The sequence below is a fragment of the Plectropomus leopardus genome, chromosome 5 (assembly GCF_026936395.1).
Source record: "Plectropomus leopardus strain MGB_pleo_1.0 chromosome 5, ASM2693639v1, whole genome shotgun sequence".
NCBI classification, from domain to species: domain Eukaryota; kingdom Metazoa; phylum Chordata; class Actinopteri; order Perciformes; family Serranidae; genus Plectropomus; species Plectropomus leopardus.
In genome coordinates, this window is record NC_142180.1 from 17,707,270 (window position 1) to 17,734,659 (window position 27,390).

A 27,390-nucleotide genomic window follows, 5' to 3' on the forward strand; every position below is an offset into this window, starting at 1 on the left:
ACTATGATCTTTTCCGATGTGCCTCATGCGTCTGCTGTACAGTCATACCTGAGGAAAAGCATGTCATCAGAGTAGAGTCCGTTAATGACGCCGCTCTCTTTCTCTAAGGCCAGCATGCTGATGTGCAGCTTCCTGGAGTTCAGGAAGTCCAGAATCACCTTGATCACCTCGGCCTCCTTGATACTGATTGTCTCTTCTGCTGTCATGATTACAGATCAGTGGTGGCAGCTTGCAGCTTGGCTGGAATAGAGAAACGGAGAAGATGAGACATGTTACTATTCTGAAATTACTGTACGAGGGTTCCTACAGCTTGAGGCAAGTTAAATCTAAGACTTCTTAAGCCTTCTAATAAAGGCCAAAAAGCCCAAAACATAATCTTAAAAAAAAAAAGAAACAATCTTATGGTTACCATGTTGGAAAAAACAAACAAAAATAAACAATTCATTAAGCCCCCTTCCCATGTCATTTTAAGACTTTTTAAAGATTGATCTAAGACATTTCAATACAGATTAAAGCCTTACTTTACATTAATGAATTCAATGCTTTGTATGACTTTTTGGGATGTGCAGGAACCCGCCGTACATAGCCACAACTTAACTGATGTCTTTGTTTTGACTGTTGTCTAAAACAAAGACTGAACTAATTTGTTGAAGTAACAAAGATTTCGTTGCTGTGTGCCTAAAGACAATACTTAGAAAATTTCAGGACTCTTACATCATTAAAAACATGCAATTGACTGTTTTCTGGCCAAAAAGTATACTTTTTTTTCAATGTTCTTTTGAAATACTGTTTAAAAGTGAAAAAATATAAACTTGTCAGGGGACTGAGAAATGATAGTTATGTAAGGCTACTTGTTAACCAAACAATAGTTCCTTTTCGGACATACAGCACTTACAGCATTATTTGTTTTCTGTGGGTGGAGATGTATGTAATGTGAGAGAAGAGGGTTTCAACATAGCGTAACAGTTTGAGATCAATGTTAATGATGTAAGAACTAACAAAATGTTCATGCACAGGTGTAATCAACACTGACACAAACTGGTTTACACTCAGCAATTACATACATTCCTGCAGACTCTTCTAGTGTGTCCAGCTGCTCCCTAACAACACTGAACTGGTGATTTAAATGTAATTTATTAACAGCACTTCTGTGGGAGCCTCTGTGTATCTCCATGCTCTTAAAAATACTTAAAACTGAGTTTACTGTGATCTCCTCTAGTATTTGTTCAACCTCAGTGGCACAGTATGTCTAAATTGTAGCGTTTGTGAAATATTCCTAAAGGAGCTGCCAGCATTTTCAGTGATCTTAGCATCATCCATTACATTTTTAAAGGGGGCTGGAGTGTCTATTCTACACTTAACATTTAAAATGGCCTTATTGCACAATAATGTGGATTAATTCCCCTGTGATACTGGCAAATGTTCTAGGATGCAGTTCTTCAGGGTCAGGCTGTAAATGGTTAATTACAACGGCATCACATAGTCAGCTCTACAAAAACATAAAGGGGTCTTCATTATGCATGATCCCCTCGCTCTGTGTAAGTGCGGGAGGCAGAGCAGCCGGTGACACCGCCCTGTGCCTCCCTGCACACACAAACATCCATTTCTGGTGCTGGATGTGACAGCTGGTCTGCGGCCCAAACCTGGCAGCCTCAGCACTTTCTCTGCGCGCACCCACACCTCACCTGAGCACGATAGCGCACACGCACAAACACGAGCAGTTCAGTGGACAAGCATGCAGAGCATCACATCAGAAAATGTCATTCATTTTCCCTCTAATGTGAAGGATATATCGCGCATGGCTACCCACCGGTGTTGTTGCTAACACGCCGCCGTGAATCTGTGCCAACTCCTCACCTGTCAGTCTGCGCAAACAACACGCCGCATTAAAGCAACTCCGATCCGTCTGCAGTCTCCAAAATGTAACAGCAGGCAATCTACAAGGGAGGGCACAGGAAATTGGTCTTTAAATGATAAAATCCTTGCCAGCGTCTCTAGGAAGCTCCCTCTCCTCCTCCGTCTTGTTCACAGCTCGCGGTTGCCATGCGGACGCAGCCGCAAAGCACCAATCAACTGTAGTGATGACGCCCCGCAGCCACACCTACAGCGCAGATGTGTAAAAAAAAATATGTTCTTTAAAGTTCCTAAAGCATATAAAACCAAAAAACAAACAAATAACTTTTAAAAAAGTAACAGAGAAAAACTCAAATTAATTAAATAATAATTTCAAAATGATTTACATTTTTTTAAAATCAAAAATAGTTGCCAATTCATTTTCTGTCAGTCTGCCAATTGATTAATGGACTATTTGTTTCAGCTACACTTATCTAAACTGCTGGGCAGTTTAGTTTATAACATAACATAACATAACATAACATAACATAACATAACATAACATAACATAACATAACATAACATAACATAACATAACACTGAAGCTTTCAGATAAATGTAGTGAAGCAAATTTCTTTTGTTAAATCTTGCTTTATTCCACAAAATCTATATACTTATTTGTCCCTATGCTTGAATGTGTATAGATATCTGTCACTGTAAAGTCACCCCAAAAGCTTTGGATTCATTGCTTCAAATGACCTCTACATCACCCAAAGGTGGTCAAGTAAAGTCAAAGTGTCAACGGGAAGTTTTTATTTCTTATTTTTACCATATAGGCAAAGGAAATCCTTAATGCCTCCTTAAGATTTCCCACATCAGACCGTCACCCCTTTGTTTTTTTTTACTGTAAACATTTTGCTTTCCTATCTCTTCTTATGTATGTTCTCATCAATTGTCAACTGATGCTGTATGGAGACAATTTTCCTCATGCACGATAAAGGTCCTATAAACTCTACAGGTCACGGCTAATCTGTATGGGTGAACTGGGCCAAAAAAGTAAAAAAGTAATAAGAACCCTATTGATCCTGTATTGTTTCATATTTACCACAACTCCTCTAAGACCCAATCAGTCCACAGCAGACTATACATAGAGGCCTCATTATTTGCCCAGACCCCCCACAGAGCCAACAATAGCACCTGTGCTTGAAATTCCAAGGTTTAATTTTTACTTATTGGGTTTGAGTGGATTCACAGCCCACTATATAATAAGTTGATGATATAAAGTTATGATTATGGTGAAGCTTTTGTATGGTGAGGAACTTTTTTATTTTTAGTTCAACTAAGCCGTAGTGCAGCAACATGGTCTATTGGAATTAATCATAATAAGAGGTACTATTCTCTATGCTCTACGCTCTATCTTCTGCTCTACCAGCTCAACTAAAGGCCTTGAATCGGATACTGTTGCCTGGCACAGAAGCTTGGATACATTGTCCCTCCAAACCATGCAAGGGATAACTAAATATGAATAAATATTTTCTTAAATGTTACATGGTGACAGAATTATACCTTACAAATACTATCAACTGTCTCAACTTCTCTGCCAATTTGCCTGTTGTGATTGACAGATCCTTTCCTACCTCAAAATAGACATTTATCTTTTTACAATTAACACCACATAAATGCTGAGGCCATGCGTAGTTTTATTTGATGCCAAAAAAAAAGAAAAAAAACAGAAACTACATGTTCAGCAATATGTTGAATGACAGCACAGTGTCTGACGAACAAAAAAAAAGTCATCATAGTGAATAGGTATGAGCTCACATGAACACACTGTACAATATCATTACAGTTTAAATATCCATTTACCTTGGCCTTAAACAGCCATTAGCAGGTGGACAGAGCTTCTGCAGACAAATAATCCTTCCAAGAAACACCAGAGCAACACTCCGTCATACTAGATTACATTTTCAAAGATGTACATGCTCTCTTTTGGTCATAAATATCCCCCCCAGTTGAAAACAAAGCACCATGTAAGCAGATTTGTTTTTGTTGAAACCTGCAAATGGTGTTTATTTGACATTCGGTGTGATACTGACACCAATGAAACTCTGTGGCGAGTCTCTACCCGTATGCAGCAACAAGGATGTGCCCTGCTCTGCCTTGCATTATTTTGTGAACTTCTTCATATAATAGAAACAAATAAAATAATTATTTCTGGCCTATTTAGGACATGTTTAATCTTTTGGAAATAGACAATTATGCTGCTAGTACACACTTTTCACATGATAGTTTGGGTCAACACACTTTTGTGTTATGTACAAGCAACAGATGAGCACACATGTTAAAAATGACATTAAACAGTGTTGCCATTTTAATAAACCAGGCAATACTTGCTGTGAAGTATGGCAGTTTTTTCCCCCAAATAACAGAGCAATTAATTTTTAATTTAATCAGCAATCTAAACTTTGTAAATGTACTGTTTACTACACTGGGTGTTTGGTGAATGCTTTTACCAAAAGTGCCTCAGAGTATCATAAGTGCATACTTTGTTAAAGATGAGTAAGCCTGGTGTGAATCTGAAGAATTTAATACTGTCAAGAAAGTTCTAGTATAATGATTAATTTTAATTCCTGATATCGACATGAAGAGAAAATTCTGGGTCATATTCTTGATATCAGTGCGTGAAAGTGTAATTGTACGGTATATTAATACACTGCAAAAATCCTACATGTTGCAGTAGGCAGCATTTAAAAATAAAATAATACTGAGCTGTTTTATTTTGTTCACAAATCTGCTGCAAACCAGCAACAAAGTGATCTACAACACTGGTTCTCAACCTTTTTGTCTTAAGAGATGCATCCTTATATGCAAACCCAGAGACAAAACATACTAGCTGGTTAATTTAGGGATTCTGTTTTCATCGTCTGTCAATTTCACTTATTAGAGCATCTCTTGAGGTTGCAACTACTTCTGTATATTATGAGAAAAAGGAATTAACACAGCAACTACAAACATGACAGCATATTTGTATATTAGAAATATATTTTATCACACATCACACATTATAGCTCAAGTCGTCTGCAGGTGTCCTGACCCACAGGTTGAGAACCAGTGATCTACAGTAACGTCCTGCATTCTTTAAAATCACTTTCTCAAAAAGGGTTCTGAAAAAGCTGAGACCGCTTTGCTTTGTTGAGCTGAACACACATGTACTGTGTGGCAAACGCTAGCTGTATGCATTTCGTTTTTTGGCCCTTTGTAGTTTTACGTACCTTAATATACAAACTGTTATACCCACAGAGATGAAGAAAAAAGTGTTCTTCCTAATACAAAAAAGCCTCTGTATATGCTTTCTTTCTTTCTTTTTTGTACACTCACCTCATTGCACTCACACGCTAAAACAAAACGCGCATAAGGCCACGCATCAACATGATAATGCAAACGAAAATCAATCTGTACATGAATTAAAAACATTCAGTGCTTCAGTAAAATGTCCTAGCATTCATACTGTCTCTTTTTTGACGTTTGGCACATATGAAACAAAAACAACGGTCACACACATGCCTTCATAATTTGACTCAAACATGACAATCTCTAAAAACACAGAAGCATTTACATCATACTTCAACAGTGGCATACATTCCAGTTGTTCATGATCTTTGACTCCTATCGTGTCCAGTCCAGCATAAGTAAGATAAACAAGGACAGGAACGCAATGAGGGGAAAAACGAACAAATATGCATTCATCTAACTGGCATTGCAGGTGCTTGAATCTTCATGGATATGTACAGTGAAGTGCAAATTGAAATTGGTATGTTCCATTTGAGAGGGGGGTGGTGAGGTTTCAGGGTATCGAGTTCCATTAGGACTGGGCAGGCACTACTTTTTTAGGGGTGGCTGGCTTCTTGGTTTGCCAGAGATGGCTATGGATGGTCACCGCATCCACGCTGGCCGACATGGTCTTGGCTGGTATCTGACTGAACTGCTTCTTGTCCGAGTTGTATTTGTAGAGGCCGTCGATCATCTTGCGTGTGATGCTCTTGGGGCCGATGCCTGTCAGCTTGTTGATCTCTTCTGTCTCTGGGCAGTAAGTGTAGAGAGAGCGGAACTGGCAGCCGGCATCCCGGAACAAAACCAAGAAGTTGTTGGCCTCTGATTTCTCCATTTCCTGTTTGAGGTCAGGTAAGAAAAGCCTTTCAGATACAGTATGAAGATCATGTGTACTACAGAAATTATATTTGACTCATTCTTTAGATCTCACACAAGCAAACGTTTAGCTATTTAAACGTGTAAACTCAAAATCGCCATTTTCACCTATCCTCTTGATAAATTTAGAATAATGTACATTTCCACATCACTAATTCTAGCAGTACATCATACTCACCACTTTGCTGTTTTTCCCCATTCAGTTAAATACTGCTTTCATTCACAAGTAAATTTCCCCAGAATTAATGAAATTATTATTATTTGTATCCAATCAAATTTTAATGATGATATATGACATTTTCTGCATATATATATTTTTTTACTTTTAATGTTAATCACTCTTCCCTCCATTGGGGGGGGGGGGTAATGTTAGACACCTTCCCCATTAAATACATATATGCATTTATCTAAAACATTTACAGTATATACTTTTTTTGTGATGTACTTGCCTTTATTTCATACTATTAAAAACAGACAGGAAAAAACAGGAGAAGACACAGAGGTCCCATGTCAGATTTTTATCTACGATGATGAAGGTACACAGCATGCATCAATCAGTGTGCATCAACACAGCCACTCGGACAATCAGAGCGTATAAAACAACATTTTAAAAGTTCAGTGCCGTACCTCCAGGATCTTGTTCTTCTGCCCCTCATTAACCTTGCCTGCGAGGCAGCAGTGAGCCAGAGCGTTTTGGATGATGTGCTTGTTAGATTTGGCACTGGGCTCCTTGTAAAGCTTTGGTCCTGAATGGAGGAGAGGAGAGAACATTGGGATGGGACTGTTGTCATAGTAACTACTCCAGTTGTGTCAAAGAAAAGACTCCCCTTTTGTAATAAATAATGTATGAAGATTTCTACTGGTAGCATATCTGTGTGTTATTGGGTGGACTGACAATGTAATTTGAGCCATGAATGCAGCGTTTAGATTTTTTTAAAGAAGTAGTGCTGATGATAGGGTAAATGCAGTTGATGGAAGCGATACATTTCTTAGTAGACTAAGAAATCTGACTTTATAGCTGCTCTAGCTTCCTGCTTCTGGAGCTATCATTTGTTGTGACAGTGATGTAGGCGGAGACAAGGAAGAATTACAAGTCAATTTCCAGCCTCTGGGAGTTCCTTGTTTTCATTACCTGCATTGCAAACTACCCATGTTATCAACAGCGAAAATAGCAGTCCAAAATATGGGTGCAGAGGATGTTATAGACAAGGATACATTGCAATGATACATTTAAATTGTTTTGAGTTTTTAAAGTTATTTCGGCTGACTTGGATATTTAGCTGTTGTTTTTTTCTAGCCATAGTATATGGCTGAAGAAAAGCAAAAGAGAGAAGCAGCGTGAAAAAGGATATAGCTGGTATGGAGCCTCTAGAACCTGAGCTGACAGGGGCAGAGACTGACTAATAGTGCCTTTGCCCAAATTGTCCCCTGATGCCAACAGAAACTGAATCATTTCACTGTAATGAATTTCAGCCTGGGCAGTTTTTGATGGATGCTGTTGCCAATGCAGGGAGAGCCCCGAGAGAGCCCGTGTGTACATTACTGGTGAAAGTGAAAGCGTAACAGTTTTAATCCTCACTTGGACAGAATTGTGCTGGAGACCTTAGTCAGGATACCAAAGATAAAATGACAGACAAGACCAACAGTGCCAAGAGGACAGAGGGCCATTGACTGAGTATTTTTCCCCTAAGGCTATGTTTGTGTTTTGATTGAAAGACAAAAGTTCTCACACCATGCATCCTGGTACATGTATGCACTGCCAGCACGGCACCGCAAACAGGAGAACAGGAGGAGCTTTCTTTGTCAATACAGCACGCACTGAGAAATGTATTGCTTCAATTGACTGCATTTGCCACCAGCACTGATTGGACATCCACATAAAAATTGGCAAATGTTCCCTTTCATTTACATCTACTAAGGCAGGAAACCCTACCAAGAAGGCAGTGAGAAAAGAGGATGTTTGAACAAAAGCAAATTACAATATTAAAAAGGAGAGGTTCAGTATTATAATTTGCTGCACTGAATACAGACAATTCACAAGATTCAGAAATGTATAACTATGTTTATAATATTATTCCATAACATTAGCTAATGGTACTATTTACCTTTATGTCTTAAAATCATGTTTATTCTCCAGGGTATTTAGGCTAAACTGAAACTGTATCAGCAAGCATTAACATTTGCACTTGCAAACAATGTTGCATATGTTCTTTGTTGTCCTACCAGTGTACTCCGTGTTAGATGTAACCGAAGAGGTTGTGGATCCATTTTCCCAGTCCTTCTCTCCATTTCTGCTGCTGGAACGACTTGGGGACAGGAATCCATCTGCAGAATCTGGCCTAAAACACACATACACACAGACAAACACACACACACACACGCACACACACAAACACACAGTATTAGATCACTTTTCTGCATGGGTGCTGCTCCTGAACATTCAGCAAATTACACTGTAGGCAGGGCAGGAAACTACTGTACAAGGATAAAAGCCAAATACAGTGCCATCTCTATAACACAACATAAGTATTAAATTGTTGGCTGGTGTTTCCCACCCTGTCTACATCATGTTTGTATAGATGTTTTCTTTACTGTGCGTACTATTTTAGCTCACACATTTTAGTTTGAGTTTGGATTTGGTTTCTGTTGTACATCCTTACAGTTACTACTAAAGAGGCAAAGCTTGCAAGCGCAGGCAGTGAGCACAGCGGTGTGAGCAGTCTGGTGCATCCAGGTCAATAAAAGAAGTATTGATTGACCTCTTTGTGCAGCACTTGGCATTTACTTGCTCTTTTCTGGACTGAGACTGCTCTATGTGTCCCAGCTATAGGCAAACAGGTGATTTCCAAACATACAGAGTGAATACAACTTATTCCACTGAGACCATTATGTATTTATAAAACCTGCTGGTCTACCTCTGTAATAATGTGAAAATCAATGAGCAGGGCAGGTGCAGTAAGAGCAGCTAAAGCCAAACATAGCTCAAATGTGCTTGTGGTGCTTTTTTTTGTGAATGTAAACTGCTCACATTAACAAGTCATTTCAACTTCAATTTGTCAAAAAGTCCTAATCTTCCAATAGGACATAAAAGTCTGATCTGGATTAAATATATCTTCAGGTTTCAATAACTGACATCTTAATTAATACTGGCAGATTTTAGGACACGGTATAGCATTAAATGACTTGATAAGATGAGTTGTATGCATGGTGTGTTCTACAAAACAAAACTTAACGATTACTTTGAGGTGTGAAAAAGCCAGAGCAGGAGTGTAAATTTGTGAGGAAAACACAGCAGAGAGGTAAGAGAAAAAGAGCAAGTGATTGCTTTTTGATGGTGATGCTGCTAAAAGCATAGCATTACAATAGATAAGTGCTCTGAAGTTAATTTTAAAGAAATAAATATCTTTTCCTTTAAGTGCTTGATCAATTCCTTATGAAACCCAGTGTGGGGACAGGGTTTTCGGTGCAGGACTGGGCTCAGGGCAGCGCGAAGCGTGTAGCTGCCAAGCAGAAACTAACCTTCTCCTTCTCAGTTTAGGAGAGCTCAGAAAGTAGAAAAGACCACCAGAGGCTAAACTAGCACTTCTGACACGTGTGAAATAGCAGGAAAGAAAGTATAAAGAGAAAGAAGGTAGAAGAATAAAGGACACATGTTAGACCTGTACACTGCAGTTAGTTTGAAGTGCTAGGCTTTAACGAAAACAAGCAAGGTCAGAAAATATCAGCATTACTGCACATAAACAGTTGAAGAGTCAAAAGTCAAAGTTTCTCAGATGTTTTCAGGTTACAAATAAAATGTCTTGGCATTATTAAAACAGGTCCATTCAAATTTATGTCTGGCTAAATCCCAACCAGTGATGTCACAGAAGGTAATTTTCACCAACACTTGCTGTAAAATTTGTGTGATCACAGACTTGAGGATTCAACCTAAAGAGGGCATTGCAGCATCCATTTCTGCTCTGCACAATTAAGTGTGCATTTACTTTACATATTTTCCATAGATCTACGTGCTCCTCTACAATGGCTTAGTATCTGTACCTCTTAAAACAGGTGAACCAAGATAAAATGATGTGTGATACCCAGCGTTAGCAGAATGCTTAATCTACATTTCACTCTGAGATTGTGCAGGAAACAATAAACTGAAATGAATGCAGATTTTTTTCTCACATATCATGTTTATACAAAACATACCCCACTGCTCTTTTCCTGAATCAGAATTTTGTATTCGGAAGTAATAAATCTCAGGAAATCTCTCCTGAAAACATCAAAATTACATTGAAACAAAAACAAAAGTCAAAATTAAAAGGCTACACCAAATACCACCCATTTTATTGTGTTTCACATGGTACACTGGCAGCTGTAGAAAAAAACATCTCACCTTGGTGATCTCTTCTCAGAGTGAACACTGTCGTTGTCTCCCAGGTTGAGGGAAGCAAGGGACAAGCTGGAGACTGAAAAGACACGTTGGCGTGAACCTGGATGTGAGACGAGATGTTGCACAGCACGACACAGTTACACCAACACCATGACACACCGACAACACTGTGCTTTGTGCCAACCCTGTTACAGAGCAATGCAACCTCAGTGTAAAGACTAAAATGACCTCTTATATTCAGTAACACACACAAAATTCACATTGACACACCCTAACATGACATGCATAAACATACACTGATACACAAAGTATACGACTTAATTTCAATTACATATAAAAAACAAAACAAAAAAAACTTAGCGTTGCATTGCTCCTTTAGTGTATCATTATGTTTAAGTTCAAATTTCAAGTCCAACTGTTTTGTTTTGGGCCTGGTAAACATTAGATACAACAAAGTTAATTTGTAATAATAACTTAATTTAAGTTTACCTTAAATTTCATAATTTTAAACTTGAATAACTTAATTAAGTGTGTGATAAATGTGATAAGACATTTTCAAGTGGCACAAAGCAAAGCGGCAGAGGGACACATATTGCGCAGATGGGATGACCATGAGTGGGGTTACCATGGTTACCTGTGGCAGCTCTGACAGGGGTTTTGGGGGAATCCAGGCTGTCGCGATGGATGGACTTGGGACGGCCCCGCTTTTGCTTGGCCCCACCAGCTGGTCGAGGCTTGATGACAGTGTCCATGTCCTCCATCAGTTTCAACTGCTTCCTCCTGAGATACTCCTGTTTGATGAACTCCCTCCGCGCCCTGTCTTCTTCCTTCCTGATGCGCTCCTCCTCTGCTTTCAGTCTGAACAGACAGAATCGAGGGATGAGAGGAAGTCAGTGCGGAGAAATACTATAAAAGTAAAAGTTTTATATTGCAGTACTGAGTTTTATAGGTATTACAAACTAAAGTCATGTTAGAAATTGTAAATAAATTGTTATTTTATTTATTTTTTCAATATTTGACAATCAGAGGCCACACTTTCTTCATAATGCAAATCAGTTTGCTAGTAAGTTTCCGGACAGCAGTGGAGCGATCCACTTTATAAGTTTTATTTTAAAATTTACAACAAAAAAAGGATAAAAGGAGACAAAGAAAAGACTAAAAAAAAAAGACGGCACTTACTTATATGTATCCTTCATTGATTAAAAAAAAGTAATTGTTTGTATATTTTAATTTATGTATTTACTTTTTTCATGCTCAATATATTTTTATATCCATATGGTTGTAAATGTGTTTATGCATTTTCATTTTGTCATTATAAACAAATACATCTCATTAAAAAAAAAGACCACAACATATAAAGAAATTGGCAAAAAGTGACTTTTTGTTATTTAGTAATCACCATGTCTAATGATGGATTTTCATTTATTGATGATCTGCGTAAATTAATGTACTTTTGCCAGAACAAAAAAAAGAACACACCTGCATGCTCTGAAAATGTGTATGGACTTATTTTCCTGATGTCTGAACATACCGAGCTTCCTCCTTCTTCTGCTCCAACTCAGCCTCCTGCTGCATCTTCCTCTGCTGGCTCTCCTTCTCCCTCCTCATCCTTTTCTCCAAAAGTGCAGCTCTCTTCTGAGCCATATTCTCCTCTGCCTTTCCATCCGCCTGGGTCACGTGGGAAATACATTGAGTTCCATTAAAACCCAGTAACATTTGGAGAATATCAATACAGTAGCTGCTCTTCATTAATTAACAAAAGCTGAGCTTTTATGGCCGTGACACACATTATTGTGTGATCCTCTTTAAATAATGTTTCCAACATAGGCACAACTGGCTGCTAATTTCATTACAAACTGACTTGTGACATCTAGAGTTTTATTTCAACATCCTTTACTCATCCCCTTGAATCCAACCTCACGTTCAGCATCTATTCAACCATTCCCTAACCCTTATTTCCACAGCTGGGCCTGAATTATTCACAACAGCCCCAGTTTTATGACCTACATATAGCTCAGACTGCAGCTAGCAAGATATCTTACAACCTATAAATGGGAAGATGACGCTTTTCTCAGCTAACTTGTTTCCTGAACCATTCATCATCTCGTGTTGGGAAGAGTGTATCCTGATAAAAACAAAAATGGCTGCCCCAGGTTCAAATGTAATTTCCTTTTTTTTCCTCTGCATCTTCCTGTGGTGTTGCAAGGTTGCGACCAGGATGCTGTGATTTTCTGATGTATGCTGCTGGTTCTTTGTTCTCATTTGTTGAGGCCGCCTTTAAGCTTCAGGGCAGAGTTCAAGTATTGTATCATGATGTGCTGTATCATATCATATCTTATCATACTGCATTGTATTAAATAATATCAAATTGTCGTATCATGACGTATTTTATCATCTTATCAGACTGTGTCAAGTCATGTTGTGTCCTGTCCTGAGGTGTCCTGTTGCATCTACAGAAACATGGACTGGTAAAGTTTCATTCAACTCTCCTGAATAACTGTACTCTCTACACACATTTGAGATCTGTGCAAATTCACTGAATGCAACAAAATACAGACACTGGTGACAGGTCTTTAAATCAACAGCTTACCTTGAAGAAAAAACCGCGACACATCTTCTGATCCTGATCTGGGCCTTCCTCTTCACCCTGCTGCATCTCCAAACCATCATCAAGTGTGAGATCCTCCAGTGGCTTCACAACTGACAGAGGAACCTCAATCAAGCTGCTCTTGACTTGTCCTGAGGCTTCTGGCTGGGGAGGGATCTCTGTTGGTGTTACTGTGAAGGTCTCTACCACAGGGTGGGCCAGAACCTCAGGAAATGTTGACTCTATAGTAGGTTTCAGATCTGCAACTGTTTTCTGAACTGAATCTGCTTCTGTTTCTTCCCTTTTGTTCTGCAGGCTGGGGGAGCTGGGCGGTGAGTTGGCTACACGTATACTGGCAATCTCCTTCTCTGGGGAAAGGAGTGACTCTGTCTCCTTGTTTTTATCTCCATCTGAGCTCTCCGGACTGGCAGTTGCTGGTTGCTCCCCCAAGTAAACAAAGGAGCTTGCCAACGGTTGGCAGGGAGAAAATCTACGTAGCCTTGGGATGCTGTCAACAGATTGCGGGGCAGTTAGGACTCGGTTATAAGGGGCTAGCTTCAGCTCACTGGGTCGAGCGGTGCGGGGATTGCGTGAATGGAAGGAGGCAGATTTGCGCTTGATGCTGGTTGGAGAGCGGTGTGTGGAACGGGGGGAGTCTGCAGGAGAAGAGGGTCCTGAGGATCGAGTAACAGCTCGACTGTGTTTTTGTGGTGACGGGTTTGTATGTGGAGCAGGGATGACCCACGCCTGCTGATGTTGTTGCTCCCTCATGGCCATGATCACTTCCTGCTGCTGAGCCAGTCGCTGCATCTCAGTCTGAAGGAAGGCTAATGAATGGTTGAGTTTCTCTATAGAACGTGTATACTCGGTGAGATCTACCTCAGTTGGCTGAGCATGGCTTTGACCACCTTCCTCTCCTGCACCAGGTGATTTTGTCCAACAAGAGGCTGTGCTGCTTTGCTCTGCCCCATCAGGTGTGTCTGCCTTGCTCCTCCCAAATTTGAAGGTGGGACTTGCTGCCTTGCCTTCTCCCTCAATTTTCCCCCCTTCCTCTCCGCTGGCAGCTCCGTCTCCTTTTCTCTTTACCACATTGAGAAATGCAGAATGACCCATTTTTTGCCGATGCCTTGTAAAAGCAGCCTCCACTTTCTTCTTCTGTGCTTCGATGGCTTTGCGCTTCTCCTCCAGCCTCATCCTCAGCTGCACCATCTCTGTAGCCATGACCTGAGCGGGGTCATTGGCTGGAAGTTGTACAGGTGTGGGCGATGCTTGAGCAGTGAGGGGTGGGGTGGTTTGTTGATGGATGGGGCTGTGCTCAGGAGTTGGGGCCCAGGAGACGGATAATGGGAGACCAAAGTCAGAGCCCTCAGGAGTGGTCTTGAGGGAGCTGCTACTGCACCTCCCTGAGTCTGGCAATGATGGAGCATGCTTCTTCATCTTCTGTTCAGCAAAGCTGGTCATCTTCACTCCTGAGGGGGATTTGCTCTGATTGCTGGGGCAGGGACTTGGCGTGTCCATATCCAGGTCCATGTTCACAGAGCAGTCTTTCAGAGAGGAATCCTCATCCAGCATGTCTTCTGTGCGGATATGGATGCCAGTGTCCACCTCGGTGGTGTCTGTGGTGCTCAGAGGCCCTTTGGAGTCCGACTCTGACAGTGGCTCCAAGACGCTGACAGCACCCCCGTGGTCCTGAGTGTGCAGGAAGAAACCATTGTTGATCCCCTCTAGCGGGGGCCTATTTGGGCTATGGATAATCTGAAGGGCTTCCTCCATGGAGGGAGTTGTTGCCATGACATTGCCATGTCCGTTGGGGAATGCTCGCCTGCTAGGCTCCATACCAGCCAGGCTGTCTGGGCAGCCCTCCTCCTCAATGCCAACACTCTGCCCGTTCACTGGCTGGAAAGACAAGTTACGCTTCATTCCACGGGGCAGGTGGTGGACTTTAAAACCAGAACCATCATCAGTGCTCACAGACCTGACCATGCCACGTGTGGAGGAAAGACCAACAGAAGCAGAGTCTTCTTTGTCAAAGGGGATGTCAAAAGACACTCCATAAGGCCCAGACCTTAACAGAAAAACAAAAAGGAAACATAATTTAATCTTCAGATACTTTTTGCATTTATATTTCTAAATTGTACAAGATAATTTGAGGAAAGATTTCACTTTGGCAACATCACAATATGCTTTTCTTAATCCCCATGGGATAATTCATTCTCTTGTGGATAGGATATTTATAATGAGCAGCACATTAACAGCACCATGATATTACCAACCTTTTCTCTTTGGGCCAAGTGCCGAGGTTGCCGTCAACAAAGGACATTGAGGTTGACCTCTTGATCTCTCCTGGATGACACAAGTAAGAAAGAATCAAAACCTTGTGCCTACAGGTTATTAAAATTTGATAATAATACAATTATGATTCAAAAAGGATGGAAATAAATACATAAAAATCACCTGAGTTTCGAGGCTGGGGTCGGAGGGGCAAACTACATAATGAGAGACAGAGTAATAGACATGTTATAGATTGTAATATATAATATCATTGTCCTTTTTATCTTTAGTTCAAATACAAAGTAGTACAAATAATGATTTTGCTGTATGAGCTGATCTTATTTGGCTTAATCAGTCCGATGTATTCAAACCTGCAAGCTGCCTACAAACAAACAGCTACACTTGAATGGGAATGAAATGCCCTGCCCTCTTTTAGTAGGTTACAGTTTTACGACGAATGTCATTCTTTGAATTTGCAAACCTGGGTCTTTCAGGACTTGGGGGTCTTTCCATGAAGCTCCTTTTGGTTGCCTTGGAGATGGGGATGGCTGGTATATTCTTCAACAAGGATGAGGGATCTAAGGTGAGAAAACAGAGACAAACAGATCAAAATGTGCTTTCACAGTAAACAATGTAATAATTACTTTGCTTTGCATATTCAGATAAACTATGTCAACAGATACCTCTACCAATATCTCTTTCTACACATGACAGAAAAGTTGCTATTGCGACTGTAAATGTTATCATATGGTCAGCATTTAAGTCATCAATCAAACTGCTCTTCTGAAAGGTGTTCCAGTGGTATATAGTGTAATGGCTGAAAGTAGCATTGCCAAATGTTTTTGTTGTTTTGTGGAACAACTAAAGGAAAGGAGCGGAGGGTCTGAGGGGCATTCCTCTTTTATATTCCCAAAGGCATTTCTGAGAGGTAACCTGTGTACAGACTTTCTAATAGGCATAATGTATGTTCTTCTTTTGGTCATAGACAGCAAGTGTGTAGCAGAATTTTTAATTAATGGTAACTGATCTGTTGTATTCCACATTAGACCCCGAAAAAGAGTGTTGCAATAGTGTAGTTATGAAAGTGTGCATCGGTCTTTGTGTTGCTCAGACAGAGAAATAGTCTCACTTGCAAGATGTTCTTCAAATGACATTTAGTAAGATAAAGAGAATATTAAACTTGCCTTTGCCTTCATTGTCCAGCAATCTTGGTTTCACAAAAGACGGCTTTACCACCTCAAACCACCAGAACAGCTCTGCCATGAACACCAAGTAGTTATTCTGAAAAAAATATATACAAACAAGACTGTGATGAAAATCATGAAACTGGATAATATATAATCACTTAGCACAGTGTCTGTTACAATGAACAAATTCTGAAGTGTCCAGTTGTGACTTCATCCACAGTAATGCCTGCCATGTGATTGCATTGTACCAATTTCTCCAGCAGGCGTCTCTGTTAACCCTTCAGGGAACCTGAGTGGATGAGTAATACTTATGTCTTCCAGTCTGCAAATAAATAATTCACCAATCTTCTCCATTTCACAGAGTATCCTCTTCAGGGAGAGATGCTTCATAGTTCAACCTGCAGTGGAGTATTTTATGATGGATCTATATTGATCATCCTTTTCAGCAAGGCATATTCCAAAAATGAATAACATTTAAGTAAAATGAAGAATGGCTTTTCTGACAGAATCAGATCGAGGTAAGGAACCAACATCATGGCTTTTCACATGCTAGATCTTCCACTTAAATAATTATGTCAATAGTACCTGTGGAAGCAGAGGAGTGATTAAGGCATTAACCTAATTTATAAAATAGAGGTCAGCTATTTTTTTCTGTTCTCAATCACAAGCATGTAGTCCACCAGCCAACCTGAATTGGATCAGGTAGGAAATGTTGAAGGATCTTTGCCACTGCTGTGCCTGGTCGTGTCCATGTCTGAATCAGGTCAGCATACAGTGGGAGGTCAAACTGCTTGAGGACACTGCACTGCAGAAATATCCTTCTCCCAATGTCATTTTCCTCAGTATCACATTTCCCCCAAAACCACTGTCGCTTTTGTTCCTTACAACAATGGAAACATTTGTGGGCTATGAAAAGCATCACACTAGAGCTGCACTGTATAATAGAGAGCAATAAACGATGTAGCCGTAAACTCATTTTTCTGTTGCTCTCATGGTCAACACTGTTGAAAAGTCCGTTCAGTCTCACTTTTAGTCAAATTACTGCATTTTAATGAGTAAATATTTGTACTGTCTTGAGTGAAATAAAAACTTTTGAGAACCATTCTTTTTAAAAGCTTCAACTTGAAACAAAACCAAGAATAAGTCAAATTCCTCCAATCGAAAACAAGTTAATCCACTAAAACCGTTTATCCCCTTTTTAAAGAATTCTCAAAATTCCCCTAGGGGAGATGCTAGAACTGCTGCAGCAACCAAGAACATTTACAGAAAGTCTTTCATAGCAAATGCAATAACCTCTGCTAAATTCCTAACACCATTCACACTAGATCCATGTCTGTTATTTTTGTCTGTACTGTGTATGTTGTTTTATTTATTGCATATATTGTGATTTTTCTACCATGTGTTTGAGCCAACTGGTTAAGCCAAAGGGAAATTTCCACATTTCTGGACAATAAAGATTATCATTATCATTACTAGATTTGTATCCACTTCTACATACTGTATTTCAAGAGTGAATTTTAATCACTCATTAAGGCAAACTGGGTCTCTTTTTTGCTGTTAACATACCGGCACTCACTTACATATGCACACGTGCACACAATATGCAAAGCAAGTGCAGTGAAGCAGGGACGACCTTGAGGAAACACGCCCCCTCCCCGCCCTCACTCCATGGTCTCCAGACAAAGACAATGCTGCATGGCTCAGCTCTAAAGATACCTGATTTACCTCATCAGCAATATTTCGTTCCACCAAGCTCACACCAACAACCGCACACAGACATCATACATACATCCCACAAGCCCCTCAACCGCAGCCCAAAAGCACAGCAGGAGGGGCGGAGGCAATTAACACCAGTAGCAGTGGTTTCCCTTGGGTGTTACTGCAGCATTTTAGCAGATTTTTTTGGACTCTTTTTTGTTTTCTCACATGCTAGAAGGCAGAGCTGCAAACATGTAAAAAGGTGTGTCTCTATAACAAAATCTATGTGTGGCAAGCTGCAATGCACATGGTTACCAAATTAAGCAGAAAAATAATGAGTTATCACCTTTATATGCAAACTGAACAGTTGCCTACTACTGCTACATTTCTTCATCTCTATATTAACTTTTTCATGTTTTCAATCACCTTTTTCAACCTATGTTTTTTTGTTACGTTTGACCTCCTGTTAACTCTGGAGTAAAATAACTCTTTAGCATTGAATTGCTGACAAACAACTAATCAAATACCAAAATGCAGATTACCTTTTGGTGCGTTCAGCATGTGAAGCATTCCCCAGTGGCTTAAGACAAAAAAAAGAAAAAGAACCAGAAAGGGAAAATAAGGGAAAAAAAGGAATAAAGAAACAGAGAGACAAAGACCTCCTATCGTCCTCCCAGCTGGGATTGGTGGCAAAAGCCCAACCTGACTTCTCTCTTCCCATTTGCCCGTCTGACTACTACTGACACACCAGGTGTGAGTGTGATCGCGTAATACCAGCAGTCACACACACTCACACACATCCACAAACAACCAACCACCACACCAACACTACGCTTATCTTCCCCGTTGACTGGCATTGCTACCTCTGCCAAGGCTGCAGCGTTGCCAGATCAGTCTTGTTTGGAGATTTGAGTGTCAGTGTGTGTCACAGTCAGGATGAAAACAGCAACCTGATTGGTGATTACTAGAAGAGAGCTCGGGGTTAAGAAGGGGGTGGAGGGAGCTAATCCACTGCACAGGGATGGGCACAAACAGTGCTACACATGCACTCATGAACGGTGTAACATGTAAATACACTGTCAGTGTAAAGAGTTTGCATACATACAAATGCACATAAAACACCCTAAGAATTTTATCCAACTCGGCAAGACACAAGGCTGAGACACACACTGAGAATTTACTGGGCATTTATGTCAACAGTCATTGGGCCAGAGGGTTGATTAAAGGATCTAGATCCTGCAGCCAGACAGACTCAATTTGGAAAACCCACTCTTCTGATTTGCTGCCAACTTTATCAGGGTGCACTTAGTTGCCCAGAGAAAAACCCTTCTAAAGTTTAAAAACAACAACAACAACAACAACAACCACAAAAACATACAAAGAAGAATGAACTTAAATGCGTACATTTCCAAAAGTGGCCACACGGACATGAGACACGAACGCCTCAAGTTACAAACAAAAATTGCAAAAACCGATAATGATTACTTGAATGATCGTTGCACTCTTTATCTGATGGTGGTCCAGAAACTGAGGCTCATCCCAGAGCAACACCCACTGCGAATTAGCCATTAAACTAATGTGTCAAATGCAACATAAAACAATATCTATAAATAAAACAGAGAATCTGGTCTGTGTTTTAATAGGAGCAATAGTTACAAACATATATTGGTTTTTTTAACTTAGATGATTTGTAATAATGCATTTTATTTGCTGTGGGAAGTCAGAATTTCCAAGTTCCCGGTTGTAAATTTAAACTGTCGGAAGAACCTCAATGACCCCAACCTCAAAATCCAATACGGCTGCTATGCGTCAACAGCAGTAAAAGCTGTAGTAATACAGTGTTTATTAGCACTTCTGTCTTATTATTGTCATTACAATGGCTGCACACGCAATTTTGTCATACTTCTATCTGTAGACATTTTGCTTTGTTTTTTTATGCAGAAAAATACAGATTAATGCTTTGTTATCAACTGGACTGCTAACAATGACTAACTTGGTATTGCTAACAACGTCTTTGTTTTCCGGCTTGTTGTATTGGAACAAGGTCAACTCGGGTGTGACGCCATTCCCAGCTCCAACCCCCATCTTTTGAAGTAAGTGTACCGCAGCATAATACTGTCTGCCACTTTTTCAGCTGATACCAAGCAGTGGACCATTCTGTACATCTGTCATTACTGATATATAACAGGCAGACTGATGATGATCTACAGACTTGAGGAGCAAGTTTATGAATTACAGTAAGTGTGTTAATAGCCTTCCTCAGGGCAACCTCAGCACATCTGCCGCTACAATCCTCCTGGTAAAGAAGAAGCAAATGCTGGCAAAATCCCAAAGCTGGTGAATTTCATTTCTTTCTTGGATCCACAGATGGTAATTTAGATGCGCTGTGAATTAATTAAATGAAGAGCCAGTAAATGGGAGTGGGTTGGCATGATTTACTAGCCTGGTGTCCATTAGTCAAGAATAGCCCTCGGTAGTGTGTGTATTTTATGGCTTTTGGGGGTTGTGGACTAAAGGCTAGTCTGTTGTCTCTTATGGAGACATACTGAATATAATGCGTACTGATCTTGTATTCACCAAACATTCAAAATGTTGTGTTTTATATTTTATATGTATAGCAGTGCTATACATATTCAGCCTGACATGGAGATGCCACACAGACTGGTGTGTGTGTGTGTGTGTGTGTGTGTGTGTGTGTGTGTGTGTGTGTGTGTGTGTGTGTGTGTGTGTGTGTGTGTGTGTGTGTGTGTGTGTGTGTGCGTGAGTGAGCATGAAGACACTTACACTTACTCAGCCTTCACAGGCTGTAAAGGTTTCATTCTCATTTCCAAATCTCTGCACATATCTGATTTCTCTGCATGACTGATAATATCTATTAAAGTGTCTAACAGACATAAGCTACATCTTGTCTTTCTTTCTCTCAGGATTTGTTGATGTTGTCCATGGTAATGCTGCAGCTAAGCAGTCAAATTACTGTCCTCTATCACTTTTACTTATTTTTTAACCTAGAAACATTTAACAACTTATGTATTAACACTAGTGCTGAAACAATTAGGACATTTATTAATTAGTTGATCAAGGCAGATAATTTGAGAATCCTTTAATTGTTTCAACTGTTTTTCTGGTAAATCTTCTCTTGTTCCTGTTTCTCAAATGTGTAGTTTTTTGGGCTGCTTTTCCTCGTTATGTATGATTTTTTAAAAAAGGAATATATTTGTTTTTTGGTTTTGAACAAAACAAGACATCTGAGTATTCACAGGCACTGGGGAATCATAAGAGGTGTTAGAAAGGACAATAGGTAGAAAAAATAATATACCAGTAGGTTGCAGCCATAATTAACATATATTGCTAAATTTTGGTTAAATTTTGAGCAAAATATCCATATGTTTTTCATTATAGTTTAATGTTCTCCATTCTAAATGGAAAACCTCACAGATTAATCCCATTAAATGGAAGGATTAGCACGGGGACACTTTCAGTTGTGTGTGATATTACCATTGTGTGCGCCTCTTTGTTTGTCTGTGGCGATGCTTCAGTAATAGTCATTCTTAAGTTTCTAAAAGATGCGGTTCCTCCTCCTTCCCTCTCCCTCTGTCTCATCCATCTCCTCTCTCACAGTCTCAGACCCTACTGGTGTAAGTGTTATCGCGCCTCCTTGTCTCATCTCTCCTGTTTCCATTTTCTTCCACATCAACACCTCTCTCACTTCCCCTCCCCACTAATGTCTCAATCTCTATAATAAGGTCTCCATTAGTATGACGGGCCATGGTGTACAGCCACTGAGGGTGTGACTGCCTGGAAACTGGGTCAAGGTTACTGAATGTAACCGGTTCTGTGTGCAGTTCTGGCTGCACTGCTGATCTCAGGCAACAGATTTGCCCTGTTGGGATTTTTTTTTATATTATCCCTTGTGAAATCAGTGTCAGCAAAATACTGCTACTGGCAGGTTCAAATGACTCAATTATTTTTTTTTAATGCCATATGTTTAGATAATGTGTGTGAGCTGCTTGTAGTGTGAGATTGATAAAGTATTCAATTTATCTATCACATTATCCATCTCACCACTACTATTATCTGATTTGATATGAAGAACCAATTCCAGTTTATAATAAAAGAATATTTCCATTACTATTAGAGAAGTCTTACATCAGTGTCCACAAAGTCCATCTAATCGATTCAACTCAGTGGACTGATAAAATGAATCAACTGTGTGAAAAATGCTCTGCATCAGGATGAAGACATGGCTACAGCTGCACTGTAAACAGCATGTTTTTAAGTTTAAAATGTCTCTAAGCTGATGTTTAGTCAGTTTACACAGTCCGCTGAAGGTTGTCCTTTTAGCGACCCATGCTCAGACTTGTGCTGAGAACAACAGCTCTCCGTCAGAGGACATGCTGAGGCACAGTCAAAGTCATCCAATCACATCAACCTTTTTACTGCTTATGCAGCTCTAAGGCAAAACACACTGAGATAGACACAACAGGGACAAATACAAAAGCGCAGCGCTCATGAAGAGTAACACCAAACCACCGGACACATCGTGCCTTTTGTGTGGTGGAGCAGTGAGAGTCACTGTTTTGGGACTTTGTGGGAATTGTGGCTATTTCATTAGAAGGTTTTCTGCTGAGAAAAAGTCATTCATGAAAATAAATAGAACATTATTTTTACAGCAAACACTGATCTTTTACATAAATAGATTATTATTTATGTACACTCACACAATGCATAAATGTAGCATGTGTTTTGCAAACTTAAGACTTTCTTTCCCATAAATCCGGCAACACTGGACTTGGGCAAGAATAAGGACAATAATAACAGCTTTTAACTACCAACTGAGTAAAGTAAAACAACACAACACTAAAACTACATCTAAGAATTGACTTAGAAAAAAGTTGTGTCGGTTCAGAAACATTTCCCGACTCTCTGGCGGCCCTATAGGAAACTTTGACATGGAGGTCACAGCTACTCACACTTGTTTTATGAGACTTTGGTTGATCTCAGATCCTATATTTTCTATGACAAGTGCACTCCAGCAACATCAGACATTCCCATGCCAATAAATTACAATCAATAACAGGGCTTTCCCAACATTCATTTATTTATGGCGTCCATCCATGATTACAACATCTGCCGGCGCCAATAGATGTTCTATTTTTGGAGCCTGACCTTTCGTCAGGAGCGCTGTTGGTTTATTCATGTAAATACTATTTGGTCATTTATTGCGCCATACTTTCAGAGTACAGAGCGGACTCTGGGCACAGATGGAGCAGCAAAACATCAGGTCAAACTTAAGTGTTCGTACTGCTCCTTCTCTCATCCATCGATCTGATCAGCTCCAAATGGATCAGCAGGCCAATTATCCCCCCTGAGAGCCACAAACTGCTACTGAGGAAAAAAAATAAAGCATGAAGAGTCCCATCTGCGCTGCGTTCACGGACCCACAAAAACCTTAGCATTTAGAGAGGGGACAAAGAATGATATAAAGGGATACACAAACGCCACATACAGTCTAATTTTATGGGAAACACTGAATAATCTCAGTCCAGTAGCAGATATGGAACACACAGTGGGGATGCTGGCATAAGACAAGAGGATTTGAAGCTCTAACAAAAGTTTATTGAGAAAGATGACACTTTTGCCTGTTTAAGCCAGTAATTTGTTTCTACTCCTTTCACCTATTTTCAGTCACGATTTCAAGCTGTTATTGTCTGACGGGCAATAACAGCTTGTCTATCAGTCTCATCAGAGTGAGCAGCCACTACCACCACGAGTGTCTGGACTCCACGGGGGGATTTATCTTTTTTATCCAATCTTAATCGTCACATATTATCGTTAATCTGTACACCTGTAATCTGTATCAAAAAATTATCTTTATGTCATCCGTCTATCCTTCCTGACTGAAATGTAAAGCGAGCTGTGAGCAAGAGACAGAAAAGCAGTGAGTCAGTAAAAGAAAGACAATGACTGTCTGAGAAGGCAAATGATGACAGTCAGAATGAAACAAAAAAGACAGAAAGAAAGGAGGGGACGAAGTGAATTAACAAGTTAGAGAAGCAAATTAGAAAAGAAAGAATGAATGGGGAAAAAGGAAAGGAAATTAAAGAAGGAAATTAATAAAGAAAGACAAGGAAATTGTGTGTGAGAAAAGAATGAAAAAACAGACATGCTGGGAGAGCAGTACAGCTCTCCAGGCTTGTGGTTGGTGAAGACAGATAGTTTGGATTGAATGGTTTTTCCACAGCATGACTCACCACACTGGGCTACAGAGCTGCCCATTTCTCCTGTTTCATTTAGCCTTTCTCACTAGATACCATACCATATGGTTTTCTAATCTGTTTTGTTGAAAACCCATGAATGAATTAACATAAACAGGATTTGTATCTGCTTAAGAAAATACTCATTAACTTAAGTCTAACTCGACAGTTTTGATTTGCAAGTCATTTTGTAAATGTGCCAACTAAGACTCTAAGATTTGTATAAGGTCTCTTTTTTCAGATGGTTTTTTTCCTACTAACTACAATTGGCATTTCTTCTTTCTGCTGGCACACACACATTTGGCATGTTATAAAGGCTCAGTTTCTACAAGTCAGTAGTTCAGCAGTTTATATTTTGACAGATATTTGTCCAAGTCTGTGATGACGACTGCACACTAACTGCAAAAGCAATTTCAGAGTGGAGAAGTGGTTTGCAGAGAGAAGCTTTGGACACCAACCAAACAGGATCAGTATCACAATACAAGCATCAAGTCACTCCAGAGATTTCTACTCTCTCATGTAGCATATTTTTGACTGGAAAGAACTGAAAGTCTTTAAAATGAACATTGAACTATGCTTACAAGACCAACTTCTCAAAACATACACTCTCACAAAGGACAATGCCTCTTTCCCAAACAATTTCTACACATTTGGAAACCCAAATATCTCTTGCTTGTTCAATAACTCTAAAACAGATCTCATTTCAGAAATGAAACTCCAACCTTGCAGGTTTAAGCCGTACCTTGATGGTAGAGGAGGCGTAGAGCATGTCCTCCAGGCTGAAGTGGCAGCAGCTGTTCAGATTGTCTTTGCAGAAGTCCTGTATGAGCTGCAGGTTGTACAGCCGATCAGCCAGTGTCATGTTTTCCTTCAGACACACATCTGGGAGGACAGAGGGAGCCATCAGGTGTCAGTGTGCTGTCAAGTTGAATTTGATGATTAAAGGAGTTCTGCTTGTGTTGCACACCTCGGTGGTTTTCAGTGTGCTGAGATGAGTGCAGTGTCTTGAGTACAATGTGGAGAATCTTTAAGTGAGAAACTGCTGTGGTTAATCAACGTCGGACTTATCATGACAGTGGGTTGCATGTCGTTAATCTGTAGGTGGAATGGTGCTAGTACATTTAAAGAGTAAACAGTGTTGAATGATTGATGTTTTCAGGTCATTAAATGCATGTCTGTGTGGAAATGTATTGTGTGTGTGTGTGTGTGTGTGCGTGTGTGTGTGTGTTTACTGAACCCACTGATAAAAGACTTCATAAGTGAAGTGATGTGATTATGTTAAATCTTTGATCAACTGATTGAACCATTCAGGGGTGGGGCTGCTAAAATGCTAAAATTGTTTGAGTAATAAAAACAAATAATGTATGTAAAAAGAGAGAACCACTGGGTTCAGACTCTATTTTTTTGTTTGATTTTTTTTTAATGAATAAATAGTTGAAATGAGTTCTAAAAACAAATGTTTACCGCACAGATTTTAAGGGGCAAAAAACTTTTACAGGTTTGAAACATACAGCATTTTCATTTAACTTGAGCTAATAAATTACTGTCACCTTGTACTACACTACAGGACGTCCTGTCCCAAACCAACACACAGAACAGCCCACACTAACTGTAAGCTCCTTACCATCCAATGGTAGCAGCTGAGGACAGTAGAAGTGCAGCAGAGCACCCAGGGCCGAGCCGTCCGTGCTGTCTTTCAGCAGGTTGTCCACTGGAGGGATCCAGGGAATCACCTGGGTCGAGGCCTGCTCCTTCCTGTAGCGAGCCTGTGTAACATAAAATACAAATCTATTAACCATAGCTGTTAAAAGGGCAGCTTTGGCTAATAGAGCCAATAGTGGCTCTCAGAAACAATTTGTGCAATCCCTGAAAATGACATGAAATGCCCTTAATTATATGCTGTCTCCGTGAATTGGCACTCATTCATCAAAACTTTGAGAACTCCAGGACCAAGCTCCATTGTGCAACAATAACCTGTCTACATCTACAGTTTTCATTGTGATAAACATGTCCTCTTGTTTCTTTATTCAATCATTATTCACAGCTGCAAAATTAGTCATGCATAATGGAGCAGCCACGTCAACAGCTGTATTTTTATTTTCTCTCCAAAGCAGCATTGAACACTTTAGAACACATTGAGGCTTCATTAGATTTACTCATGTATAAAGGTAACCGAGTAGTTGAAGAGCCAAGCAGTAAGCGTAGTAAAATGTTTCAATTGTTCAGAGGAAGCAGTCGTAGCTGGCCCACTGAGAGGGAATAAAAACCCACTATGGTAAACATAAGCGATGCGCAAATACAACTGAAGCAACAAATGACTTTCCTCTAAAACACACTGTTTGAGGTAAAGAGAGACAGTGTTACAACAGGCATAACAGCGAGAGCTGGCACAGTAACTCCGAAACAATTTCTTTTCAAATGCTCCGAGACAACTGATCTCTAAAATGAAATTCTAATAAAATTAATCTTTTTTTCATTTTTTCTGACTTATCCATTGGGACCTCTTCAGTGATTCCCCAAGGGTGTCTAGTTCCACTAACAAGGCTCTTCACATTCACACATACTAGTTAGTATGTTAGATAATGTCAGTTCAAATACACATATTCCTGTTTGTATCCTAAAGTTTTCCATAAACATTACCTTATACCGAACTGCAGCCTATAGAGACTTTTGAGAATACAGGAGAACTGATTCATAATATAATTTACACTCTACTGCTTTATTTATGGCAGACATTAACAGCACAAGGTACCACTTGTTAATCAAAACAGAGAAAGAGAGATGAGAGCTGTGTTTATGTAAGAGTGCAGTCACAGGTTGATGTGCACACGTGATAAAATGATGGCAAAGGAGCAGAGATGGTCACTGTGGATACATAGATGAAAGAGCATAGCGCTGATTAGTTGACTTACAGGCACAAGCTTCATGTACCACTTGGTTGGGGACTGCGGCAGCATAGCAACAGAAAAAGACAACAAA

General features: G+C 39.9%; 2 protein-coding genes across 8 annotated transcripts in view; both read right to left on the minus strand.

Moving 5' to 3' along the window:
- LOC121941108 (WD repeat-containing protein 47-like) overlaps nucleotides 1–2,066 on the minus strand; it is a 40,906-nt gene extending 38,840 nt beyond the window's left edge. For 2 of the 3 annotated variants that reach the window (XM_042483828.2, XM_088077642.1), the window contains exons 1-2: nucleotides 1,858–2,066; nucleotides 49–240 (exon numbers count right to left, since the gene is read on the minus strand). In XM_042483828.2, the coding sequence (XP_042339762.2) occupies nucleotides 49–206 (158 nt within the window). In that variant the 5' untranslated portion in view covers nucleotides 207–240; nucleotides 1,858–2,066. Of the gene's footprint in view, nucleotides 1–48; nucleotides 241–1,810 lie in introns of all 3 variants that reach the window. The other variant, XM_088077643.1, reaches the window with a different exon arrangement.
- A 1,447-nt stretch (nucleotides 2,067–3,513) lies between these two features.
- The window catches only part of camsap2a (calmodulin regulated spectrin-associated protein family, member 2a), a 56,756-nt gene continuing 32,879 nt past the window's right edge, over nucleotides 3,514–27,390 (minus strand). Inside the window, exons 5-19 of one of the 5 annotated variants that reach the window (XM_088077646.1) lie at nucleotides 27,324–27,356; nucleotides 26,036–26,177; nucleotides 25,154–25,293; nucleotides 16,457–16,553; nucleotides 15,754–15,850; nucleotides 15,456–15,487; nucleotides 15,275–15,344; nucleotides 13,005–15,066; nucleotides 11,946–12,082; nucleotides 11,049–11,272; nucleotides 10,418–10,490; nucleotides 9,559–9,624; nucleotides 8,263–8,378; nucleotides 6,667–6,785; nucleotides 3,514–6,001 (exon numbers count right to left, since the gene is read on the minus strand). In XM_088077646.1, coding sequence (XP_087933772.1) covers nucleotides 5,696–6,001; nucleotides 6,667–6,785; nucleotides 8,263–8,378; nucleotides 9,559–9,624; nucleotides 10,418–10,490; nucleotides 11,049–11,272; nucleotides 11,946–12,082; nucleotides 13,005–15,066; nucleotides 15,275–15,344; nucleotides 15,456–15,487; nucleotides 15,754–15,850; nucleotides 16,457–16,553; nucleotides 25,154–25,293; nucleotides 26,036–26,177; nucleotides 27,324–27,356 — 3,714 coding nt within the window. In that variant the 3' untranslated portion in view covers nucleotides 3,514–5,695. Of the gene's footprint in view, nucleotides 6,002–6,666; nucleotides 6,786–8,262; nucleotides 8,379–9,558; nucleotides 9,625–10,417; nucleotides 10,515–11,048; nucleotides 11,273–11,945; nucleotides 12,083–13,004; nucleotides 15,067–15,274; nucleotides 15,345–15,455; nucleotides 15,488–15,753; nucleotides 15,851–16,456; nucleotides 16,554–25,153; nucleotides 25,294–26,035; nucleotides 26,178–27,323; nucleotides 27,357–27,390 lie in introns of all 5 variants that reach the window. The other 4 variants (XM_088077645.1, XM_088077647.1, XM_042515739.2 and 1 more) reach the window with 4 other exon arrangements.